This window comes from Cetorhinus maximus, chromosome 13 (assembly GCF_964194155.1).
Source record: "Cetorhinus maximus chromosome 13, sCetMax3.hap1.1, whole genome shotgun sequence".
NCBI lineage: Eukaryota > Metazoa > Chordata > Chondrichthyes > Lamniformes > Cetorhinidae > Cetorhinus > Cetorhinus maximus.
In genome coordinates this window covers 6,727,148-6,751,788 of record NC_135891.1, presented here as the reverse complement: position 1 = coordinate 6,751,788, position 24,641 = coordinate 6,727,148, and the positions used below count along the sequence as shown (strand labels likewise).

Genomic DNA, 24,641 nt, shown 5'->3' with positions numbered 1-24,641 from the left:
GTGGGGAGGAGGAGGAGGAGGATGGTCACTTTAAACTTCACCCTCTGGGACACCCAGTGGAGTGGATGAGCTGTAAACAGCCCAATTTGCAGTGAGTTGAAAACAGCAGCGGCTACAATGGGTGCGTGATCCACTTCACAGGTTGTCAAGGGTGAAAAATCTTCATGGTGGTGTCAGGATCAAAAAGCGTTCGGTTCCCCAGCACCAACCCCTCCACAAGCACAAGATACAGACCCACGCAAAAAATAGTTAAGTTCGGAGTGGAATGGAGTCACGTGACCTTAAGATGAAACGTTTACATTTGAAATGCATGGAGTTTATTTGTTACCACCTCCAGTCAGTGTTACTTCACTTGCACTGAAAAGATGGTAACTGCAAGGGAAATTATGATTGAACAATAGGGGGGTTTATGCACAGAGGTTTCTGTCAGTGGCAGAGTGTGCGACAGCTCTGAAGAGAGGAAGCATTTAGTGCCTCCAAGAGCTAAAGGGAGAGATTAATTAATCAATTGAGAATTCCAGCTTGTTTTCTCGAAGTTATGACCTCTGGATAGATTAGTGTTGAGTGTTTTGAGAATGGACTGTGGAGTGTTGTTCTCCCCAGGAGGGGAGCGCCTTATACTTGGGATTACATACGTGGGAAAATCAGAGATTATTAATGGACAGTGCAATCCTTTGAAGCGACTGCTTTGGAAAATGTTGTTCCAGTGATCCTTCAGTGACTTTTATTAGATTGGCGTTGGTGATAGAATGTAGACCTGATCGTATCATCCTGGGTTTCACAAGACAAATTAATACAAAGGTAGCCATTCACCCACCTTCAGTCATGTGGCAAAAGGAACTTATAGCCTCACCCAGGTCAGTACCAGGTAAGGTCAAGAAGATGTGAATGTGGTGCACTCATGGATCTCCTACATCTTTGCTGACAGGAAGTAAGAGGAAGCGGGTCTAAGTTTAGCTTGAGGTCATCCAAAACTCTCCCATTCACAGCCTAACTCAGATCAAGTCCCCTTCCCCTATTCACCCCTGTGCTCGCTGACCCACATCGACACCCAGTTAAGCAAGGCCTCAGTTTTAAAATTCTCACCTCATTTTCCAATCCCCCCATGGCCTCGCCCTGGCCTATCTCTGTAATCTCCTCCCCCCACCCTCTGAGATACCTGTGCTCCTCTAATTCAGGCCTCTTGCACATTCCTGATTTTAATTGCTCTACCATTGGTGGCCGTGCCTTCAGCTGCCAAGGATCTAAGCTCTGGAATTTCCTCCCTAAACCTCTCCGTCTCTCTTTCCTCCTTTAAGATGCTACTTAAAACCCAACACTATGAACAATGGCCGCCTGTCCTAATATCTCAGGTGGCTCTGGGTATATTTCTGCTTCACGATGCTCCTGACAAGTGCTTTGGGATGTTATGTTAAAAGGTGCTATATATATAAATATAAGTTGTTGTTGTAGATGTTGCAGGATACAGTGAATTACGTTTAGTTGGTCAAAATTGTTTGATCACTTCTTTATGTTATATACACTCAAAGTCTGACACACGTCAGATATGAGTTTACATAGGATTACGTGTGGTTCAGGGCTGGTTGGCGGGGGACTGCGATTCCACAGGGGGCTCTTTCGGAGTCCTTTAATTTTCCCTCGGAATTCAGTTTGCTGGTTGGGTCAGTAGCTTCCAAGGGGTGCCTGGGTATTGACAGGAGGGGTGGGGGGGAACACGACGAGAGCGATGATCTATTGTACCCCAGCAGGATATGACAACACTGCACCAGAATTCAGGAAACAACTCGGCCCCTGTGCTCGTGCCTGGTTGACTCAGTTCTACACGAGAATCATCAGCTCAAACCCACACCCAAAGGTGTGACATTAGGTAAAAATCATTGCCATACCAAAACCTGGAAAAGATCTCTCACCGGCAGCCAACTATCAACCGGTTTCACTACTTTCTGCGTGCTTTAAGATCTATGAGCATCTTATCCTACAATGCATATCTCTAAAGGTAGAGACCATCCTTAATGCCAATCAAGCTGGTTTCTGTAAGGGTCACAACACATGTGACCAAATTCTGGCACTCACCACCTCCATCAAAAATAGCTTCTAAAAGAAACTGCAGACAGGCATAGTGCTACTGGACCTCCCAGCTGCCTACAGTACAGCATGACTCACTGGCCTGCTCTTAAAGCTGTCCAGAATGCTTCTGACCTGGGTCTGGGCAGTTGTTGAAACACTCCCTCGCAACAGACAATGGACAATGAAGAAGTGCATGGAGAAGACAGACTACCACAGGGTTCAGTGCTAACCCCAACCCTGTTCAACATATGACCTGCCAACAACCATGTCCCGCAAACTCATCTATGCTGATGACTTCTGTTTGCCACCCAAGCTCCATCCTTCTGCACTCTGGGCTAGACACTCAACCAAGATGTTACAAAGCTGACGGACTACAGCAGCACATGGTGTCTCATGTTGAATCCCTTCACATCCATAAACCATATCCAGTGAATTCCACCTCCACAGTGTCAAAAAAGAATTGCATATCTACCTGAATGCCCAGAATTGATGGATTCTACTGCTGGTACCACGATATATTCTGTTGTTGCTTCGCTTGAAGGATAGTGCTCGGACACCATGAAGCAGTTTTGTATAACTTACAAGGAGGTCGTTATTAACAACACTGAACTCCATAAATATTTAGGGTGGGTGTGGAGAGGGCTCCATACTCGGCCCTCACACATTGCTACTCATCTCTAAACTGACCCTAGCTCTGGGTCATGTGCCTTCTTACTTCACTGTGTGGGCAGTGCTGTACTCAGTATCACGTTAACCCTTTAGGCACTAGATCCTTCTACTACAAGCATGATCCCCACCCTATATACTTGGGAGAAACTCTAGTTAGAACTCTGTCCTTCTGCTGAAGAAAACAGCAACAAAGATCAAAACCAGAAACAACCGTCCACCCAAACTTCCCGGATCTACATGGGGTGCTGCTGACAACTCTGTGGGCCTCAGCACTCGCCCTTTCATACTGCGCAGCAGAGCACTGTGCACCTGTCTGGCAAAGATCACCACACACACATCTTGTTGACATTCAGTTGGAAACACCCCGGCCCCGGTTTCCTGTCCTCGCAAACATCACTCCCCCACACATCCACCGACTGACAAAAACCCTCAAGCTAGTTGAAGCCATTTGTGCTGCACCTCACTTACCACTCCCTGATAACCTGCTCAAGCCCACCCACTGCCCACCTTCCATTTCAGCACCCCATATGGAGCACCCATCCTGAGCAAAGTCTACCATAGACATCCTTTGGACCAAGGAATGGGAAACACAGGAAGCCACTAGCAGGTTCCTCATGACAAACCTCATCGATTGAATCTATTGAACTACCGCGGCGAGAGTGATCCTCAAACTGGTTCAGGACAGGCCCAGGCCCCTCTGCAGCCAACATCCACCACTTGCAGCCTCAGTACAAACCCCTTATGGACTTGTGGAAAGACACAAAGAATGCTGCACATTACCGAGGTGTGTCCCCTCCGCAGACAAACTGATGGGCTAATCACCTTAAACACAGCAAATGAGGTGGCTATCACACGGCTTCTGGGATTTGCATTTGCTTAATAATAATAATAATAATTACATAGGACAACCTAGGATATACGGCACAGAAACAAGCCATTCGGCCCAACCAGTCCATGCTGGTGTTTACACTTCACTTGCATCTTCTCCCATCCTTCCCTGTTTAAATCTACCATCCTAACCTTCTATTCCCTTCTCTCTCATATCAAGTCTAGTTTCCCTTTAAATGCGTCCATGCTATTTGCTTCAATCACTCTCTGAACACATTCTCACCACTATTTGGGTAAAGAAATCTCTTCTGAATTCCCTATTGGATTTGTTGGTGACTATCATTATTGATGCTATGCTCTTCCCCACAAGAGGAAACACTTTCTCTGTAGCCACTCTATCAAAAGCTTTAATCATTTTGAAGACCTCTATTAGGTCACCCCTCAGCCTTATTTTTTCAAGAGAAAAGGGTCCCAGCCTGTCAATCCTTTCCTGATATGTATACCCATGCATTTATGGTATGTATCATCCTTGTAAATCCTCTCTGCACCCTCTCCAGTGCCTCCATGTCCTTTCCATAATGTAGTGACCAGAATTGCACGCAGTACTCTGGGTGTGGTAACCAAGGTTTTATACAGGTTTAATAGCTTCCCTACTTTTCAATTCTATCCCTCTAGAAATAAAGCCTAGTTCTTGGTTTGCCTTCTCATGGCCTTGCTAACTTGTTGCACAATTTTAGTGATTGATGTATTTATACTCCAAGATCTCTTTGTTCCCCTACTCCACCTAGACTCACACTTTCCAAGTAATAAGTGATGTCCCTATTCTTTCTACCAAAATGTCCAACCTCACATTTATTGTTGTAAGTTTTACGGGTGAATTTTCTGTTCATATCTCTAATATGGAGCCTCACTCCCTAAGGAAACAAAAGAATCTGATTTTCTACAGACTTTCTCTCCAAATCAGAGACCTTGCACACGAGGAACTGGATCTTCAAATGGCCACAGTGTCAGGACCCCATCCGATTGCCATTCACGTACCTGGAGATCATCCCAGGATCCCAACGCCGCTGGGACAGTTTCAACTTTTCAAAGCGCTTGTGGTGGAAGTGAGGGTTTGCAGGGAAGCCACTTGCCTCCAGTTAAGGGCATTTTAAGCACCTTTAAGAGCTCGTTAAGAGGTCGGCGTGGTCGGGGCTGCAATTTTTAAAACTTTTCTTGCCAAACCCAAACAGCGCACATTCTTTATTTTTTTGTTTGTTCACGGGATGTGGGCGTCGCTGGCTGGGCCAGCATTTTTATTGCCCATCCCTAGTTGCCCTTGAGAAGGTGGTGGTGAACCGCTGCAGTCCATGTGATGTAGGTACACCCACAGTGCTGTTAGGGAGGGAGTTCCAGGATTTTGACCCATTCTGAAGGAGTCAAACTCTCACTTCATTGGTGAAAACTTGAAGATTCATGAGCCAACTTGTACGAGCACCAGCCATACCTTCACCTTGCGTTCATGCGGCCACTTTCTTCTGCGCCAGGTTCTGCTGGTCCTCTGGTAGAGCTGCCTGCTCACTCCAGTTTGGCAGACTCCAACATGGCTGCAGTCTGCCTTTGCCACTGCCTGGGTGCCAGGCAGGCAGCTCTCTCCTCCTGGAGATGCTTCAAACAATTTTAAAGGATGGTTTAAAATAAAAAGTTTCACTCTTCCAATCCATGTTCATGACGGGGTGTCCTACAGGTACTGGATCCCGTATCCGGGAAGGCTGGGGCCTGACGTGTGCTGGATTTCTGGATTTGGGGTTGGCCGGGGGGGTGGGGTGGGTACGCGGGAGGGCGGGGGATAGGATAATAATTAATTAAAGCTTAAAGCCGGGCTGAATTCTCCACCTCAGGAAAGAGATGATGAGACGCGGAGCAGGTTGGCTTCCGTGCTGTTAATCCTGACATGGAATAAATAAAGCTGGACCCAAAGAGCAGAGATACCACCCCACTGCGACCTGGATGTGACGGACAGCAATGCCTGATGGGAATTGTAGTCTCCAGGATGGGACCAAGTTTTCAGGTCCTTCCAGATTTTGGGACACTGGAGAAGGGGTCCGGTACCTGAATATAACTGTTCCCAACTTGATCAGTATAGTGGGATTAGTAACGGCCATATCTCTGAATCATTCCCTAAAATAAAGGCTTGAGCAACTACAGGGAGCAAGTGTGATGGTTCTGCAATAAGTGTCTATCTATTAAAAACAGAAAATGCTTGAAACACTGGGCTGGTCAGGCAGCGTCTGCAGAGAGGGAAACAGAGTTAGTGGGTGGAATTTTAACCGGGGCACATGTAGAGTGATGGGTTAATGGTTATGTTAATGAGATAATGATGTTAATGAAGGTGATAATGAGGTAAATTTCTCTACTTATTCCGCTGAACCCACCCACATGCATCAATAATTGCATACAGCCAGCAGTAAGCTATCCAAGGACAATGAGATGCTCAACTCCAAGTTGGATCACACTGATAGAGGAAGTTCAGAGTTTATTAACTTGTCCGAATCTAAGCTGCAGCTCACACTTGTGTCTCACCAGTCAGTCCTGGATGCACTCAAATCTTCTTGCAGTAAAGAAGCAGAGGCCCAAATTACAGAACTTCTACAGCTGAAGTGTAGACACAGAAACTTCATATAGATCCAGGTCTGGGGGTTTATTCCATTGATGAAGATGGGGCAATCCTACTTTCTCACGCTAACCCTGCGATCCATTGTCTGCAATGGAGTAGCCTCATGTTGAAGCAAGAATGGAAATGATACCACTACCTACAGAAAGTGAAATCCCTACCCTGAGAGTGGCTGGAAAGCGGCCTTTCCCTTATATCCAGTAGTGTCTTTGGGATGTTCTTCATTCTTCTTTCCACCTAGCCGATTCATTCATGTCTCAAGTATTGAATACATCCCTCATCAGCAGCAGTGATCAATACAGCTGCAATGTTCTTCATAGAAGTTGAAAGTGCTTCATTTTCTCAAGCCAGTGCTTTCACCTGTCCTTAGTGGGCAACGCAGAGGTGATTACAGAGAGAATGTCAGTTTGTTGTCTTCCTTTTCGAAGGGTTCTGATCATCCGAGCCCTGAAGGTTTCTCTCTTGACTCAGTTTTTCCTTGATTGGTTTTCACAGCCTTTTCAGTCAGGTCATCATAAGGGTCACAGCACAGGAACCAGCTGTCAGGAGAAGCTGCTAACCCACTCCACTAATATGTTTGCCATCCAAGGAGACGATAATGGAGCACATACATCCTACGCCTCCTCCAAGAGAGCCAAGAACACTGTTGGATATTAATTGACGGTCTTGGTGACAGTGACTTGGAGTTGGGGGGAGGTAGGAGTTGGATGGAAGCCATAAACAATACATGAGGCTCACAGACACTACAGAGGTGGGAATGTAATGTAAATAGTTTAATAAAATAATAATAAGTTTTTGAGATTATACTTGTGGGGGAGATGTAGAGTAAAGGGTTAACAGTTATGAGACAATGAAGTTCATGATGATGTAAGCATGATGTAAGCATGTCATCAAAAGTCAGATGACCAAGATGTTCCAAGAGAGCAAGACACAGGGCAGCCTGTGTCCAGGGAAACATGCACTTACCTTTGTTTATGCTTCTTAATAAATAGTTTAAAGAAAAACTATATACTGACTATCTCAGGCTACTCGTAGAATAAGCAAAACCTCATCAAAGCATGGTGACAGATCGAAACTGCGCCGGTCCTGACAGCGGAGCAGGAAGTGGGTGCCACTTCCGCTCTCTTGCTTTTTACGGATTCCCACGCGATTCCAGTTAAAATGTAACGTGCCAGTAGCGTGAATGGGAGACAAGTGGGATCACACAGTGGGGGAAGGCTTTCATTGTTGAAACCCACCATCAGATGACAATGCAGCAGGTACAGATAGCCTGTTAAAGAGTCTACTGGACAAACAGTGACGTTCATCGCTGTCCAGCCCCATGGCCATTAACATAAGGCTTATTGAGAACACAAAGGTGGTGAAATTTAAATTTTTTCAAATTTAAATTTCACTTATAAATAGTTCACATTTCGTTAGTTTCACTTTATTTGTGTGGGCATCATATTTGTTTACGCTAGCGCAGTCAGGGAGCTAATGTACTGGCACGCCTCATAGCTGGCACGCATTGATGGTTATGGGGAGGGGACATTTCCCTTATGGTGGAAGAAACAATGTTGTGACTTTCATTTCACTCTTTTTGAATGTTAATGTTCGTGTCCAGTGTTGTACTCACCACTCTGTGGGACATGGGCTGAACTTCCAGGCTTGGCTGTCCCTCCCTTCTACACATTGTAAAGGACATTGTCCGAGATCACTCTCAGTGGAGACTGTTGAAATGCTGTTGGTGAACAAATGATCAAAGCCCTGTAAGGACTCCGTCAGTTAACGTCCTGAGAGGAAGCCACATGGACAGTACCAGCACTGCCCTTTCGGCCCCTCATTTTCTTATCTTGACTGACTGTTTCCACCCACCACCCCATGCAGGATGCCATGCAGGCCCTCCCCACTTCACCCCTCCATGCCCCTGACCCCACGCCCTGTCCTCCCTTGGCTCCCTCTTCCACTTCTCCATGCCCCCTGACACCACACCATACAACCCCCCTCCATGACTGACTCACCCTTGCTGGTTCCGAGCTGCCAAGCAATTTCCTGCTCCCTACCCTTGTGCCACAGAGTTCAATGATGAAAGGTGTTGAGACACGACTGCACAAAGTCAACAGTTGCATGTCACCTTTAAACAAACGTGAACTGGGTGCCATGAGATTCTCATTTGCTGCTTATTTTATCATGAGGGTAGGATGCAATTTTTCTTAAAAAGTTTTAATATAATGAGTATTCATGGCATGCAAATATATTCCAAATAGGAACCAGCCATAGAACAGCCCAACCCGGCCGCTCTGGTAAATCTCTAAATTTGAACCTGCTATCGGGAAAGCAAAATTTCAGCTCCTGCTTAAATCACCTCACTTGCCACACTTCTTGCTCTTGCAGGCCCCATAATCCCCCCCAAGGTTTGAGCTGATGACTTTTCATCAAAACTAGTGACAATTGTCGCCATGTTTATTTCCAGTGGCCTGTGGAACTTGTACAGCTTGTCTGGTTTTAGTCACACTTAGGTTTCTGGCAAGAACTGGTGGCTAGGGCAGATCAGACCCTGCTTAAAACCTTACAGCCAGGATACATTCAATGTTAACACATCAACAATAAAAACTTTAATAACCTGTATGGCACTACATTGGGAGCTACAAAGAACACATAGCTGCCAATATCACTCGGTTACAGGAATACTCCCAATTTGGTTCAGAATCTTAGTCTATTTTAATCTGAAAAACAAAGTTCATGTTTGATGGATTTTGTGACCTCTTTCAGATCATTACTCTCACTCTTAATGTTTCCCCACTCTTGAGCGGTCACCTATGCAAATATAATTTAATGAATTAACACATAACTTTTTAAGAATATTCATTTTGGAAGGATGCAGAAATTGAAAATGAAATAGCTCAACAAGCAGTGATGCTAGCTTTCTTCCATCTCTCTCCTCCTTTTGGAATAGTTCCTGGTTTATTGCAATTCTAACTCTTACTCCTATCCTATTACGAGCAGAATTACAGGAATGATTATAAAAGTTGGTGTCAGAGATTGGGATTGTCCATAGGGATTAGAGCTCTGCATTGAGGGGCAGCCCAGTCCAGACCAGACCGGACCGGACCAGACCTGCCCAGACCGGCCCAGACCAGCCCTGCCCAGCCCGGCCTAGCCCAGACCGGACCAGACCGGCCCAGTCCTGCCCAGACCGGCCCAGACCAGCCCGGCCCAGACCAGCCCGGACCAGCCCGGACCAGACCTGCCCAGACCGGCCCAGCCCAGACCGGCCCAAGCCCAGCCCTACCCAGCTCTGCCCAGACCAGACCGGCCCAGCCCAGCCCTACCCAGCTCTGCCCAGACCAGCCCAGTCCATCCCGCTCCGCTCTCTCTGGGGATGGGCCGTGCTGTCTGGCGGAACGTTTGTTCCGCGCTCTGGGATTCGCAGCGGCGCCCGGAGTGAGTGCGGGAAGGACCATTTCCGGTCCAGACGGAGTGAGTTTTTGGGGACAGCGAAGGAGCCGGAAACAGAAAGAAGGTCAGGAATAGAGCAGCGGGGGATGAGCGGCCTCCGCCTGGTGAGTGATTGAAGGGATGAGAGAGGAAGGGAAGGGGGTAAGGGAGGGGGTGAGGGATAGGGAGGGGGTGAGGGATAGGGAGGGGGTGAGGGATAGGGAGGGGGTGAGGGATAGGGAGGGGGTGAGGGATAGGGAGGGGGTGAGGGATAGGGAGGGGGTGAGGGATAGGGTGGGGGTGAGGGAGGGGGTGGGGGTGAGGGATAGGGATAGGGAGGGGGTGAGGGATAGGGAGGGGGTGGGGGTGAGGGATAGGGAGGGGGTGGGGGTGAGGGATAGGGAGGGGGTGAGGGATAGGGAGGGGGTGGGGGTGAGGGATAGGGAGGGGGTGAGGGAGGGGGTGAGGGAGTAAGGGAGGGGGGAGGGAGTAAGGGAGGGGGTGAGGGAGTAAGGGAGGGGGTGAGGGAGTAAGGGAGGGGGGTGAGGGAGTAAGGGAGGGGGTGAGGGAGTAAGGGAGGGGGTGAGGGAGTAAGGGAGGGGGTGAGGGAGTAAGGGAGGGGGTGAGGGATGGGGAGGGGGTATGGGAGAGGGTGAGGGGGTGAGGGATGGGGAGGGGGTATGGGAGAGGGTGAGGGGATGAGGGATGGGGAGGGGGTATGGGAGAGGGTGAGGGGGTGAGGGATGGGGAGGGGGTATGGGAGAGGGTGAGGGGGTAAGGGAGGGGGTGAGGGAGTGGGTGAGGGAGGGGGTGAGGGATGGGGTGAGGGTGAGGGAGGGGGTGAGGGTGAGGGAGGGAGTGAGGGTGAGGGAGGGGGTGAGGGAGGGGGTGAGGGTGAGGGAGGGGGTGAGGGATGGGGAGGGGGTGAGGGATAGGGAGGGGGTGAGGGATGGGGAGGGGGTAAGGGAGGGGGTGAGGGATGGGGAGGGAGGTTGAGGGGGCTGCAGGAGGGCTAAGATATTGATGCGGGGACGGGGAAAGGGGGGGACAAGAAGGGAGAGGGGAGGTATGGAGGGCGAGGGATGCTAGAGGGAGGGGGTGGTATGTGGAGGGAGGGGCTGGGGCAAGGAGAGGTATAAGGGGAGGAGGAGTGGGAGAGAGAGAATGGGGTTGGCGGGGAGAGAGGTTGTATAAGGCAGGAGAGGTGGGTGAGGGTGGAATGGGTTTAAGGGGGGGATAGTGGGTAGGGTGAGAGGGAATGAGAGAGATGGGTGTCGGGAAGGGGAGAGTAGTTGCTGGAGAGGGAGGAGGGCTGAGGGGTCTGTGAGGGAGGGGGTGAGGGTAGGAAGAGGGAGGGAGTGGGGAAAAGAGAGAGGGGTAGTGGAGTTGGAGAGAGTTCGTGGAGGAGGAGGAAGGGTAGAGTGAAAGAGGTTGGGAGAAGCGAGAAAGAGTTGGTGAAGTGGAGCAAGATAAAGGAGGAAAAAACAAAAAACTACTGCGGATGCTGGAAATCCAAAACAAAAACAGAATTACCTGGAAAAACTCAGCAGGTCTGCCAGCATCGGCGGAGAAGAAAAGAGTTGACGTTTCGAGTCCTCATGACCCTTCAACAGAACTGCCAGACCTGCTGAGTTTTTCCAGGTAATTCTGTTTTTGTTTCAGATAAAGGAGGAGACTGGGAGGGATTGTGAGAGTGGCTGGAGTTAAAGCTGGAGACTGGGAGGGCAACAAGGAAGGAGGTAGGGAGGAAAAGAGAATGGGTAGAAAGGATGGTGGGAGGTAGAGGGGAAAGTGAAAGAAAGAGGCAAAAACATATCCCTGGCCTCCAGAACAGGAGCCTGAGTTCTCTCTGCTAGAGGTTTTTAAGAGGGGAAAATCTCATTTTTAAATGTGGAGGAATTAGGTTTTGCAGATTTGTTTTGCACCCACACTTGTGTTTCCCAAAGTTAACCATGCCTTCAGTATCTATCTTGCCTTTCACGAATTTAAATTGATCCCATTGGCCTAACAGATCTTGAAATATTCTGCTTTGACTTTTATGCAATTTTTAATATTTTGTATAACTCAGTGAGATTCCCCATTAACATTTGCCACTCTAAGTTGTGGAGCTTCATCCATTCTGCTTTTTCCTCTTAGCTTCTTCCCTTTACGCTTGGCCACTCTGATTGCCGTGATAGTGAAGGAACGGCGATGTATTTCCAAGTCAGGATGGTGAGTGGCTTGGAAGGGAACTTGCAGATGCTGGTGTTCCCATGCATCTGCTGCCATTGTCCTAGGTGGTAGATGTTTTGGGTTTGGAAGGTGCTGTGAAGAAGCCTTGGTGAGTTCCTGTAGTTCATCTTGTAGATGGTACACACTACTGCGAGTATTCCATCACAGTCCTGGCTTGTGCCTTGTCGATGGTGGACAAGCTTTGGGGAGTCAAGAGGTGAGTTACTTGTCATAGGATTCCTAGCCCCTGACCTGCTCTTGTAGCCAGTATTTATATGGCTAGCCCAGTTCAGTTTCTGGTCAATGGTAACCTCCAGAATGTTGATAGTGGAGGATTCAGTGATGGTAATGCCATTGAATGTCAAGAGTAGATATTGAATTCTCTCTTTTTGGAGATGGTCATTGCCTGACACTTGTGTGACATGAGTGTTACTTATCGCTTATCAGCCCAAGCCTGGATATTGTCGAGGTCTTGCTTGCAGATGAACATGGACTGCTTCAGTATCTGAGGAATCGTGAATGGTGCTGAACATTGTGCAACCTTCAGGGACCATCCCCACACTGACCTCTGATGGAAGGAAAGTCATTGATGAAGCAGCTGAAGATGATTCGGTCTCAGACACTACCCTGAGGAACTCCTGCAGTGATGTCCTGGAACTGAGATGTTTGGCCTCCAATGACCACAACCATCTTCCTTTGTGCTCGGTATGACTCCAACCAGCGGAGAGTTTTCCCCCTGATTCCATTGACTCCAGTTTTGCTGGGGCTCCTTGGTGCCACACTCGGTCAAATGCTGCCTTGATGTCAAGGCAATCACTTTCTCCTTCCCCCTTGAGTTCAACTCTTTTGTCCATGTTTGAACCAAGGCTGTAATGAGGTGAGTACCCCTGGCGGAACCCAAGCAGAACATCAGTGAGCAGGTTATTGCTGCGTAAGTGCCAGTTGATAGCACTGTTGACAGCACCTTGTATAATTTTATGATGATCGAGAGTAGACTGATGGGGCGGTAATTGGCTGGGTTGGATTTATCTTGTTTTTTTGTGGACAAGACATACCTGGACAATTTTCCACATTGCTGGGCTGATGCCAGTGTAGTAGCTCTACTGGAACAGCTTGGCTAGAGGCACAGCTAGTTCTAGAGCATAAACCTTCAGTACTATTGCAGGGATATTGTCAGGGCCCACAGTCTTTGCAGTGTCCATTAGGTGGTAATCAACAGGAGATTTCTGATTTTTTCCCTGATGCCATGAAACTTAATGGAGTCCAGAGACAATGTTAAGGACTCCGTCTGACTATATACCACTGTGCTGCCACCTCTGCTGGTGGGGACAGGACATACCCAAGAATGGTGAAGGTGGTGTCTGGGGCACAGTCCTATTCACGGAATCATACCTTATAGACAATGTCAGGCTTTTGCTTGACTAGACTTTGAAACAGCCCTCAACTTTTGGCACAAGTACCCAGGCGGACTTTGTTGGGTTTGCCATTGTCGTTTCCAAGTGCTTAAGTCGATGCCAGGTGGTCTGTCTGGTTTTATCCCTTTTTGACTTTTCTATCACAGTTTGGTACAACCGAGTGGCTTGCTAGGCCATTTTCAGAGGGCATTTAAGAGTCAACCACATTGCTGTGGGTCTGGAGTCACATGTAGGCCAGACCAAGTAAGGATGGCAGATTTCCTTCCCTAAAGCGCATTAGTGAATCAGATGGGTTTTTATGGCAATCAGTTAACTCTCCGCTTTCCGTGAGTTGATGAATTTAAATTCCACCGGCTGCAGTGGTGGGATTTGAACTCATGTCCCCAGGGCACAAGCCTGGCCCTCTGAATGGCTAGTCCAGTGATGTGACCACTACACCCTCTCCCCTGAATCTCAGTCAGTTTGAACTCTTAATGATCCTGAGATGCACATAATTGGACTTAGTCTGGATTAATGTGAATTTGAGATCCTTTTCGTGCCGTATTGGCCTGAATTAACCAGCATTAGTGTGGCATGGAAAGCTTTCCCTTCTGAATTTGCAACACGTTTGCGATGTGTCTTGTCATCGAATGGTGTTATATGTGACAGGAATCTGCCTGGGACCATGTGTTTTATTAATGGGATATCAGAGCCAACCCTTTAAAGAGAATTTAATGGCACCATCAACTTGCATCTGTATAGTGTTTATAATGTAGTAAAACATTTCACAGTATTATCAAACACAATCTGGCACCACACACATCAAGAGATCTCTGGGCAAAAAGTTAGGCTTTAAGGAACATCTTGAAGAAGGAGAGACAGCTAAAGAAGATTGGGAGGGAATTCAAGTTTGTGAGCTCAGCAGCTGAGGGCACAGCCAATGGTGGAGTGATTCGGGGCATTGTAGGGCTGGAGGAGGTTGCAGAGATAGCAAGGAGCAGGCGAGGCCAAAGTTCCTTATCGGTTGTCAAAAACATCATCATTCTGTCGATCAGTGCTTGCTGCTTAAATAACAGTGAGAAAGAAAGGAAGCATTAAAAGTAAAAATTGTTTTTTTTTCAGCAAGGAATAGGATGAAACTGCTTCAAAACATTTTTTTCAAATGAGACAATTTTTTTACACTTTATGGTTTTCCTGAAGTACTCCCAAGCATTGGCTACACCATTCATAAGTTTCACAATTGCTTCTCTGTATTATGCATGAGGTAAAGGAGCTGAATTTGCCCCCCACTAAACTATCATTTTTATACAGTCAGCAATATGTACATAATATATATATTGGCTTGTCAAAACAATGTTCACCACTCCCTCCCAAATCTAGATTGGCACAGTTCATCTAATGTTTGAAAATCCCTATTTTCCCCAACTGAATTCTATTCAGATGTTTAAGGAATTTTTCTTCAAACTTTTAAATGAATATGTGTGCTTAGTGAAATTGGGTAACAGAAAATCTCTTTCCATTTCGATATTAGCATCAAGCTCTAGTTTAGCTCAGTTAAGAGCAAAGTAAAGCTCCCTCTATACAGCCCCCATCTCTGGAGAGCATCCTGTATCCGTGTGAGAATTCCACTTCCCATGCACATTGCTAGTCAGATGATGCACCGATTGAGAGAGGGAGTTTTTGTGTCACTGACCTCGATGATCAGTAGGAGCCGACTCGAGACCGGCCTGAACCCGTTTCATGCTGGCGCTCAGCAAGAACAGATTTTCGGCCTGGATTGAATGATCCCGCTAGTGAAAGGTCACTGTGTTTCCCAGTCCACGGGGTCAGACAGATCCTGAACTATGTGTGCACTGGCATGGTCAATTAAAGTTTCCCACTGATGTCGGCAGGTACAGTTTGTTGCTGGCAGAGGAGAGGATATCCTAAAGAGGCTGTGAACTGCAAATAAGATGAGCAGATGCCTGAGCAAAGCAATCGAGGATGAAGGGGAAAGATGAGCAAACCTAAAGAGTGATTTAGCAAAGTCAGACTAAGTGCAGAGTATAAGAAGGAGAGATGATTTAAGAACTAAAGTGTGGTTAAGGGGGAAAAAAAGCTGACAGCAAATTTTAAATTATATATTAAAGTGCTTCTGAATGGAGGAAAATATTTAGGGGGTAGTAACTTCATTTAAAATGCATGTTCTTGATTCATAGTGGAAAATGCTGTCTAGGAAATTGAGATATCCGTGAATATGTCATTCCTTAGTCTAATTTCCCAACATAACGTGGCCTTTTTTCAAAACTGGTATGGGCATTTTTTTCTTAGGTTACCTGAAAGTTATTTTCTGTTGAAGATTTTTCCTGAAGATCTACTCGGGAATGCAATCTTTTTGCAATGTAGTTGGTAATGATTATTTGATGAGCTGAGTTGTGCTCTGTAATTCTGATGACGCTGTCAAACCTGTGCCTGGTTCAGGTGGACACTGAAGATCCCATGGCAGTAAATGAGGAATGGCAAGGAGTTCTGCCTGTCCCCTGACCAACATTCTTCCCTCATCTCCCTGCGGGATCTTGCTTTGTACAAAGCGACTGCTGTGCTTGTCGATGTTTTGAAGTGTTTCATTTTTGTATGAAACACCTTGAAAGATGTAATGAGGTGCTCCCTAAAGCATAGTAAAGTACAGCAGAGATGGGGGCCATTCGGCTTTATGAGCCTGCACCAGCTCTTTGAATCCATTTCTAGTCCTATCTCCTTACTCTTCCCCATAGCCCAGCAGTTTTGTTTTCCCTCCTTGAATTATTTATCCATTTCACTTTTGAATAATACTATTGAATCTCTTTCCTCCAGTCTTTTAGGCAGTACATTCACACAAAAAACAAATCCCTCAGTTCCTCTTTTTTGCCAATCATCTTAAATCTGTGTCTCCTGGTTACTGACTCTCCTACCAGTGGAAACAGCTTCTGCTTATTTACTCTCAAAGACCCCTTATGAATTTAAACATCTACAATGTTCCTCTTTAACCTTCTCTGCTGGAAGGAGAACAATCTCAGCTTCTCCTATAACTGATAAGTCATTTAGTGCTGAAGGATGGAACCGAGAATTGAGCATTGTCCCTTTTTTTTTGGAAATATGTTGAATGTTTGGGTCTGGTTACTTCATTGGTTATCTGGTTTTTAACTAGTTACTTCCCGTTTCCAACCTAGCCATTTTCTGATTTTTAACCATTTTTGTTCTGTTTTCTAATTGGTTATCTCACCACATTCCGTAAACATCATTGCATTCTACCTAAAAAAAAAACTGAATTGCTTGATTTATGATTCATGTTTCACAAAAAAACAAATGATCCATCACAACCAGACACACAAAGCACAAAGGCACACAGCTGCGTTAACGGCACCCAGCCAACTAGGCCTCAGCCTTCCATTCAGGAAAAAGAGAGCCAGCTGCCACAGTACTGCTTGAACCATGACATCAGCTCCTTCACTGGATTGAAGTCCTGACCAGCCGCAGTGGGTCTGAGCCATCACTAAACACTGCAGGAGGTGAACCATAGTGAACCCTCTATAAATGGACACTCCCAAAGAACAGGCCTTTCGAATTGACCGATCCAAACAACTTACTTAGGAAAGTATACAAGAGGCACTCGGTAACTATGGACACTCGCAAGTTACAAACTGCACACAGTGTTCAATACACCAAGGCCTTTTGCAACTCTAAACGTAGGGGAGACAGTCTGATGCAAAGCTGTTGTACCTGATGCTTTCCTCTTGCCAATTGCTTCCTCTGTGCCCCCCAAATTTCCATGAGATCAGCGTAAGCCAGTCAGCACAAGGTGGCAGCAGCAGCAGCTTTTTGTGAAAGGAACAGATTGTGTGGAAAGGGGGAATCTTTACCCAACCTGCACAGTGGCAGTGAAACTCCTCCATCTCTGGAATTGAATCTTGGTGCTGCTCTGTCCCAGGGGATAGAGCACTTTCTTTGCTGCTAGGAACGCTGGGTGAAGAACTCTCCATTCTACCGAGAACTTGCCGGTATGTGCAATAACTATTTTGCCACTAAGGACATCTGCAAAAAAAAAGGGCAGCTGATGTCGCCCTTAAGGTGTTGGTAGTTTACAGGTCCGGTGCAGTGCACTGTTTAGGTGCAGGCAGTTTTAGTGCTGGATTTCAGCAAATACATACTGTAACTGACATTTTCATTCTTTAATTCTGAATGAGTAAAACAGCCAGCAGCACATTTACATTGAATATTCTGCCTTAGATTGTGTGTGGAATAAGCATTTTGAACTATATATTGTGGTGGAGTTATTGGTGTTATTGGTCTGTTATTGATAGCACTCCACCAAGTATATGGTGTATTGTCAAAAACATAGTGCTGGTGATTTTCTTTTCCTCCTTACAGTATCAAAGACTGAATTTGTTTCCAATTAAAACCAGCATTATTATTTGCTTGGGGTGTTGAGGTAGCAGCTGATTGAATTAGCTCTTTAAAGCACTTTACTGAGTAGCACTGCTCAACATAGGAATAGGAGGAGGCCAGTCATCTCCTTGAGCCTATTGTGCCATTGATAGAATGTGTCTGATCTGTGCCTCAACCCTATTTACCCACCGTAGCTCTATATCCCTTCATGACATAACCAACAAAACTCTGTTAATTTGGACCTTGAAGATTCAAGCTGACACCCTGTCCTACAGCTCACAAACGTTTGCAGAGAGTTCCAGATTTCCGCTACCTTTTGTTTGAGTGAGTGCTTAGTGTCTTTTCTCCTAAATAGCCTCGCTCTAACTTTAAGATTATGCCCTGTCGTTCCTGATTTCCTCCATCGGAGGAAATAGTTTCTCTCTGGCTACATTATCCATTTAGTATTTTAAATATCTTGATTAGATGGTCCCTCGATCTACTGTATTCAATGGAATAAAGCTAAATTTATGCATAATTCAACCATCTGAACCTACGTTGTCATCCAGGTGAATCAATGGTAAATTAGATGTTGGGAGTTAACTATGCTGATCAATTAGGCTTAAACATTTGGGTTTCTTGAGCAAGCTGATGCCTTTAACCAGGCTCTCTTTCAAACTCTTGTTCAACATGGCCAGAAGGAGGCCAGTTGGCTATTCTGCCTGTGCCGGCTCTTTGATCGAGCTAGCTAAATAATCTCAATTCCCTGCTCTTTCCCTTTAGCCCAGCAAATTTTTCTCCTTCAATTCCCTTTTGAAAGTTACTACTGAACCTGCTTCCAACACCCTTTCAGGCCGCGCATTCCAGATCACAACATTTTTCCTGATCTCGCCTCTGGCTCTTTTGCCAATTTTAAGGGAACTAATGCTTAGGGTGGAGGCATGCGGGGAAAGAGAGCCAGAAACACTTCCCACATATCATACATACACACACACAAACAGGATGTGTTTTTTTTTTGTGTATGTATCCACTTCAAGCTTTTGAGAGGGACTTCAGCCTTAACAGATGTGGCATTGACTGTCGGTCAGCCTTGGCATTGAGTGTCTTAGTCAAAAAAAATAATGGGCTAGGAACTAGGTGGACCCAGGAGGAGTAACTTATCTTGAGGTAGTTAAGTTGACGTATAGCACCATAGATAACATTCCTTTACTGGTGGATTCTGCCTCCACTGATAATTGTCTCACACTCTGTAACTTGGGCAGCTGGACTCATTTGGCACTACTTCCACCTGTGAGTCAGAGAGTTCTGCATTTCAACTTCCACCCCAAACACGCAATTGAGGCTGACTGTCCACAATACGGAGGGAGTGTCGCATGCCTGGAGGTGCTGACATTTTGGATACGGTTCTGTCTACTGGGTTCAGGTGGTTGTTAAAATATTCCATGGCACTGTTGGAGAAGATGGGGGAGTTCTGGTGTCTGGACCAACATTCCCACTTCAACCAAAACCCGCAGAAACAGATGGCAGTGATATCTTGCTGTCGGGTTTGCCTACATAAACCACTGCAATCCAAAATACATTTAATTGTACACAAAAAAACTTGTATTTGTATAGCGCCTTTCACAACCTCCGGCAACAAATACATTTTGAAGTGGAGTCAATGTGACATAGGAAACACGGTAGCTAATTTGTGCACAGCAACCTCCCACAAACAGCAATGTGATAATAACCAGATAATCTGTTTTTGCGATGTTGATTGAGAGATAAATATTGGCTGGGACTCCAGGAAAACTCCTTGCTCTTCTTCATATAGCACCGTGGGATCTTTTGCATCCAACTGATAGGGCAGGCAGGGCCTCAGTTTAATGCCTCATCCAAAAGATGGGTCCAAAATGCTTTCAGATGTTCAACTGACCTGATGAGGCGTTATGCAAGTCACATGCTGTTCCCAGCCAGTTTTTTCTTCCTGGCATCAAAACATTTACTGGCAGTTTATAATTTTAAGACTGCATTTGATTAAAGCTCATCGCAATTGATTCTTTTTGAATGGCAACTTTTAAATGAGATCCTGAAGTTTCTCCCTCACTTTGAGATAGAAGTGCAGATTTGCTGAGCGGTATGTGAGCTGGAAACTCTTCTGGCGTAGATATGTTGAGCTCTGAGTGATTGGAATTGGCAATAGAGAGTGACGTTTCTAGATGCCACTGGGATTTCTCAATTAAATTGTGGCTTTATGCACCTTTTCTGCTCTCTAGTTTTTAAATGTGTGCAGATACACCATGGTCTCTATAATGAAAACCACGCAGGTGACATTCAACAGCAGAGCTGGAAATGGTGCTGGTGGGAAGCAGTGTAGTTACTGTGTTATCATTGCAGAAGAATACTAATGTGATTTTTTGAGCATTCTAAGGATGTGCAGGGAACAGAGATTTACAGCAACGGGATGAATAACATTCCCATTTTGAGATCCAGTGTGGTTTTTGCTGAAGCTGGTGGGATAATTTTTCCAGAATTCTGCCACTTTTCTTTTGAAAACAGTAAAGTGGTAAACTTACCTATTAGATGCGAAGGGGCTACTATTCTCATTAACTGGGACTGCTGTTTTTGTGGTAACTGAGTAAGTTTAGTCTCGGGTCCAGTTTGACCCTGGTTGGTGCAGCTGGGAGGAGGGAGAAAGTAAAAGGTGGTGTTTCACAGCAGGAAGTGATGGCAATTTGATATTAGCTTTAAATATCATACATGTTGTAGGCAGGCAGTTCTGGCATCACTAAAGGATTCTTACAAGTACCATTGTGATAGAATGCAGGGTTGAGAAGCTGGACTGTTGATGAGGTCAACATCAAAGCTCGTTAGAGAGAAGATCTGATGCTTCACAGGGAAAGGAGAGATGTTCACTCCTGGTAGCAGGCCCAGATCAACATTGGCAGAAGGCTGGGAATAGCTTCTCTGCCCCCTCAGCCATAGTTGGCCCATAGCCTGGAAAAATCAGTGGATAATAAACAGTCATTTGGTGGTACAGAACTTGAGTATTGCTTAAAAAAAGAGACATGTTGTCGAAGCTTTTCATCTTGCACTCATCAGGGCACATACACAAGAATACCAATTGTTCAGGGAACAAAAATTTATACTGCATGAGAAGAGAGTGCCAATTGGTTGGTAGATGGGTTCTGGTGGAGGCATTTCCATGGAGAATGTACCTGTGAACAGTTAACTGCCAAGGTTTTGTTTAAATTCAAACCAGGCAGGCTGACTCTGGTCAAGGCATTGCCATGGGTTCAACTCTGGTCAAGGCATTGCCATGGGGAATGAACTAAGGAATGGCTGTCCCCCAAGCTTTTGTTTAGTTGAAAAAGGTGCAACACGTGGACATGCTTCTGTCTATGAAGGACAGGGCCCTGTGTGTGAATATATGTAGCTTCTGGTATGCATAAGTAAAGTTCACTGCAAGCCTGACTGATAATCCTAATTTGGTTGTAATTCAGTGTAATTCTTAGCACAATCAGGATTGTTTAGCAAGTGCTGTCCAATTGCGCAATCACATCTAATGTTGAACACTGTTTTGAGTTTTGCAAGCATAGGCTGGTTGGGGTCTGTACTGTGCCTGTTGCGAACAGCCAAAGGGATATGCTGTTTGAAACAATCCACCAGTCATTGGGACGTATGGCCCATGTACTTGGCATCACGCTGGCATTGAAATTCATATACCACATTACCCATTTGTGTGATAAACAGAATGTCTTTTTGATTTGACAACAGCATCCTGTTAGTGGAGAATACCACTTGTGTTGCTACTGCATAGATAGCTAGCTTCGCCTGTTGCTCAAATCTTTGAGACACTTTACCCTTTCAGGGTAATCTGAAGTAGACGGGGCACTTTTCAGGACCAAAAGCAGCAGTTCGAATTTTGGGATGTGGCTTTGTTGGATAGTTGTTTTTGAAGCCTTAGATTGAACTCTGCAGAACCACATGTATAAAACTGCATTGACTGGTGATCGAGAAATTGGATTGCAGGTACAGAAATTAGGAAGGCAAATGGCATGTTGGCTTTTATTGCATGGAGATTGGAGTATAAGAATAAATAAGTCTTGTTGCAGATGTATGGATTCTAGTAAGACCACTCGTTGAGCACTGTGCTTAGTTTTTAAGGAAAGATATACATGCCAGGTTCATTAGATTGGTTCCTGGGATAGGAGATTTGCCCTGTGACAGGCTGAATAAGTTGACCCTATGCTGCCTGGAGTTTAGAAGAATGAAAGGTGATCTCATTGAAATATGTAAGATTTCAAAGGGTCTTGACAGGCTAGACAGATTGTTTCCGCTGGCTGGTGAATCTAAAAGATGTGGGTATGGTCTCAGGTTAAAGGGTCAATTGCTTCTGACTGCGCTGAGAAATTTCTTCATTCAACGGGTTGTGAATCTTTGGAATTCTCTACCCCAGAGGGTTGTGGATGCTCTGTTGTTGAGTATATTCAAGACGGGGATAGAGAGATTTTTGATCTTTCAGAAAATCAAGGATATGGGGATCAGGTGGGAAAATTAAATTGAGGTGGAAGATCAGCCGTAATTGTAGTGAATGGTGATGCAGGCTCAAGGGGATATATTTCCTACCCCTCGTATTTATGTTCACAAAGATAAGCTCACTTCACAGCAGGGGCAAGATCTTAAGTGGCGCAATGCTGGAATATATTGTGCTTCTTAACCACATTGTATTTTACCTGCTAATAGGTTAAACCCTTTGTTAATATTCCTACTTTATGACCATGACTCAAGACACAGCAGGTAACTAGAGATGGGGCCTTGGATCCATCATCTCTTTGTTTCCACAGATCTGCAGAGCAGAATGTTTGGGATTTCTTGTTTTCACACCAACTAGATCTGAAATGTCATTTTTTCTTCCTTTCAGCTCCGTTCTGTGTGGCGCAGTGCGGTGATAGGAGCCCGTATTTCCAGGACACATGGCCCTGCCTCCTGCACTGGGCTACTACACACCTCACTCAGACCGAGAGTCCCGTGTCGGGCAGTTCATGTCACACCGAAGGTGGGTCCTGGAAATGGAAAGAGATCCTCTTTATACAAACCACACGTAGTATCAGATGCAGCCCTCTGTTTCTCTCCTTCCCACCCCCCACCCTACCCCTCAGGCAAACATCTTCACACTGAAGCTATTCATGTCGCTAATGTAAACTCAAAATATTGTAGATGCTGGAAATCTGAAATCAAAACAGTGCTGGAGAAACTCAGCAGCTCTGGCAGCATCTGTGGAGAGGGAAACAGTTAACATTTCAAGTCCAATATATTCCTCTTTGGAACCTGTTTCCAATGTGTCTGTTTTTACTTTGAATTGTGTTAACTGTTAATAGAAATCTGTATTTTCACAGAATCTTAACAGCATAGGAGGCCATTCGGCCCATCATGTCTGCACTGGCTCTTCAATGAGCATTATGACCTAGTGCCATTGCCCTGCCTTTTCCCCATACCTCTGCACCTTGTTTCTATTCAAATAATCATCTAATGCCTCCTTGAATGCCTCGATTGAACCTGCCTCCACCACACATCCAGGCAGTGCATTCTAGACCCGAATCAATCGTTATGTGAAAAAAAATTTTCTCACATCACATTAGCTTCTTTTGCAAAGCACTTTGAATCTGTGCCCTCTCGTTCTTGATCCTTTTATGAGTGGGAACAGCTTCTCCCTATCTACACTGTCCAGCCCCCTCATGATTTTGAAAACTTCTATCAAGTCTCCTCAGCCTTCTCTCCAAGGAAAACAGTCCCAACTTCACCAATCTACCCTCATAGCTGAAGTTTCTCATCCCTGGGACCATTTTTATAAACCTGTTCTGCACTCTCTCCAGTGTGTTCACATCCTTCCTATAATATGATGCCCAGAACTGTACACAATACTCCAGCTGAGGTCTAATGAGTGTCTTATATAAATTCAGCATAACCTCTCTGCTCTTGTACTCTATGCCCCTATTAATAAAGCCCAGGACACTGTATGTTTTATCAACTGCTCTCTCCACCTGTCCTGCCACCTTTAATGATCTATGTACATATACACCCAAGTCTTTCTGCTCCTGCATCCCCTTCAAAATTCCACCCCTTATTTTATATCGTCTGACAATGTTTTCTACCAAAATGCATCACCTCACCCTTCTCCACTTTGAACTTCATCTGCCACCTATCTGCCCACTCAGCCAACTTGTCTATGTCCTCTTGAAGCTCCACACCATCCTCCTCACAGTTCACGACACTCCCAAGCTCCGTATCATTTGCAAACTTTGAAATTACCCCCTGCACACCAAGATCTAGATCATTAATATAAATCAGGAAAAGCAAGGGTCCCAATACCAACCCCTGGGGAACTCCACTACCAACCTTCCTCCAGCCCGAAAAACATCCATTGACCATTACTCTCTGCTTCCTATTTTTCAGCCAATTTTGTATCCACATTGCTACTGTCCCTTTTATTCCATGAGCAATAACTTCTCTCACAAGTCAGTTGTGTGGCACTGTGTCAAATGCCTTTTCAAAGTCCATGTACACCACATCAAAAGCATTATCCCCGTTGACCTTTTCCTCTTCAAAAAACTCCAGCAAGTTAGTTAAACACGATTTCCCCTTTAGAAATCCATGCTGGCTCTTCCTTATCAACCCACATTTTTCCCTGTGACTACTAATTCTATCCCGAATAATTGTTTCTAGAATCCTGCCCACCACTGAAGTTAAACTGACTGGTGTGTAATTGCTGGGCTTATCCTTACAACCTTTTTTGAACAAGGGCGTAATGTTTGCAATTCTCCAGTCCTTTGGCACCACCCCTGAGTCTAGGGAAGACTGAAAGATTATGGCCAGTGCCCCTGCAATTTCTACTCTCACTTCCTTCAATATCCTTGGATGTATCTCATCCAGTCCCGGTGCCTTGTCAACTTTAAGTACCGACAGTCTATTCAACACTTCTCCTTATCAATTTTGAACCCTTCTAGCGACAGAGTTTCCTTGTTTCCTCCTAAGGAAGG

The 24,641-nt window shown here is 45.6% G+C and overlaps 1 protein-coding gene across 3 annotated transcripts in view; it reads left to right on the top strand.

Moving 5' to 3' along the window:
• The first annotated feature begins 9,578 nt into the window (after nt 1–9,578).
• The window catches only part of uqcc1 (ubiquinol-cytochrome c reductase complex assembly factor 1), an 88,960-nt gene continuing 73,897 nt past the window's right edge, over nt 9,579–24,641 (top strand). For 2 of the 3 annotated variants that reach the window (XM_078554862.1, XM_078554860.1), the window contains exons 1-2: nt 9,644–9,759; nt 22,526–22,660. In XM_078554862.1, coding sequence (XP_078410988.1) covers nt 9,742–9,759; nt 22,526–22,660 — 153 coding nt within the window. In that variant the 5' untranslated portion in view covers nt 9,644–9,741. Of the gene's footprint in view, nt 9,760–22,525; nt 22,661–24,641 lie in introns of all 3 variants that reach the window. The other variant, XM_078554863.1, reaches the window with a different exon arrangement.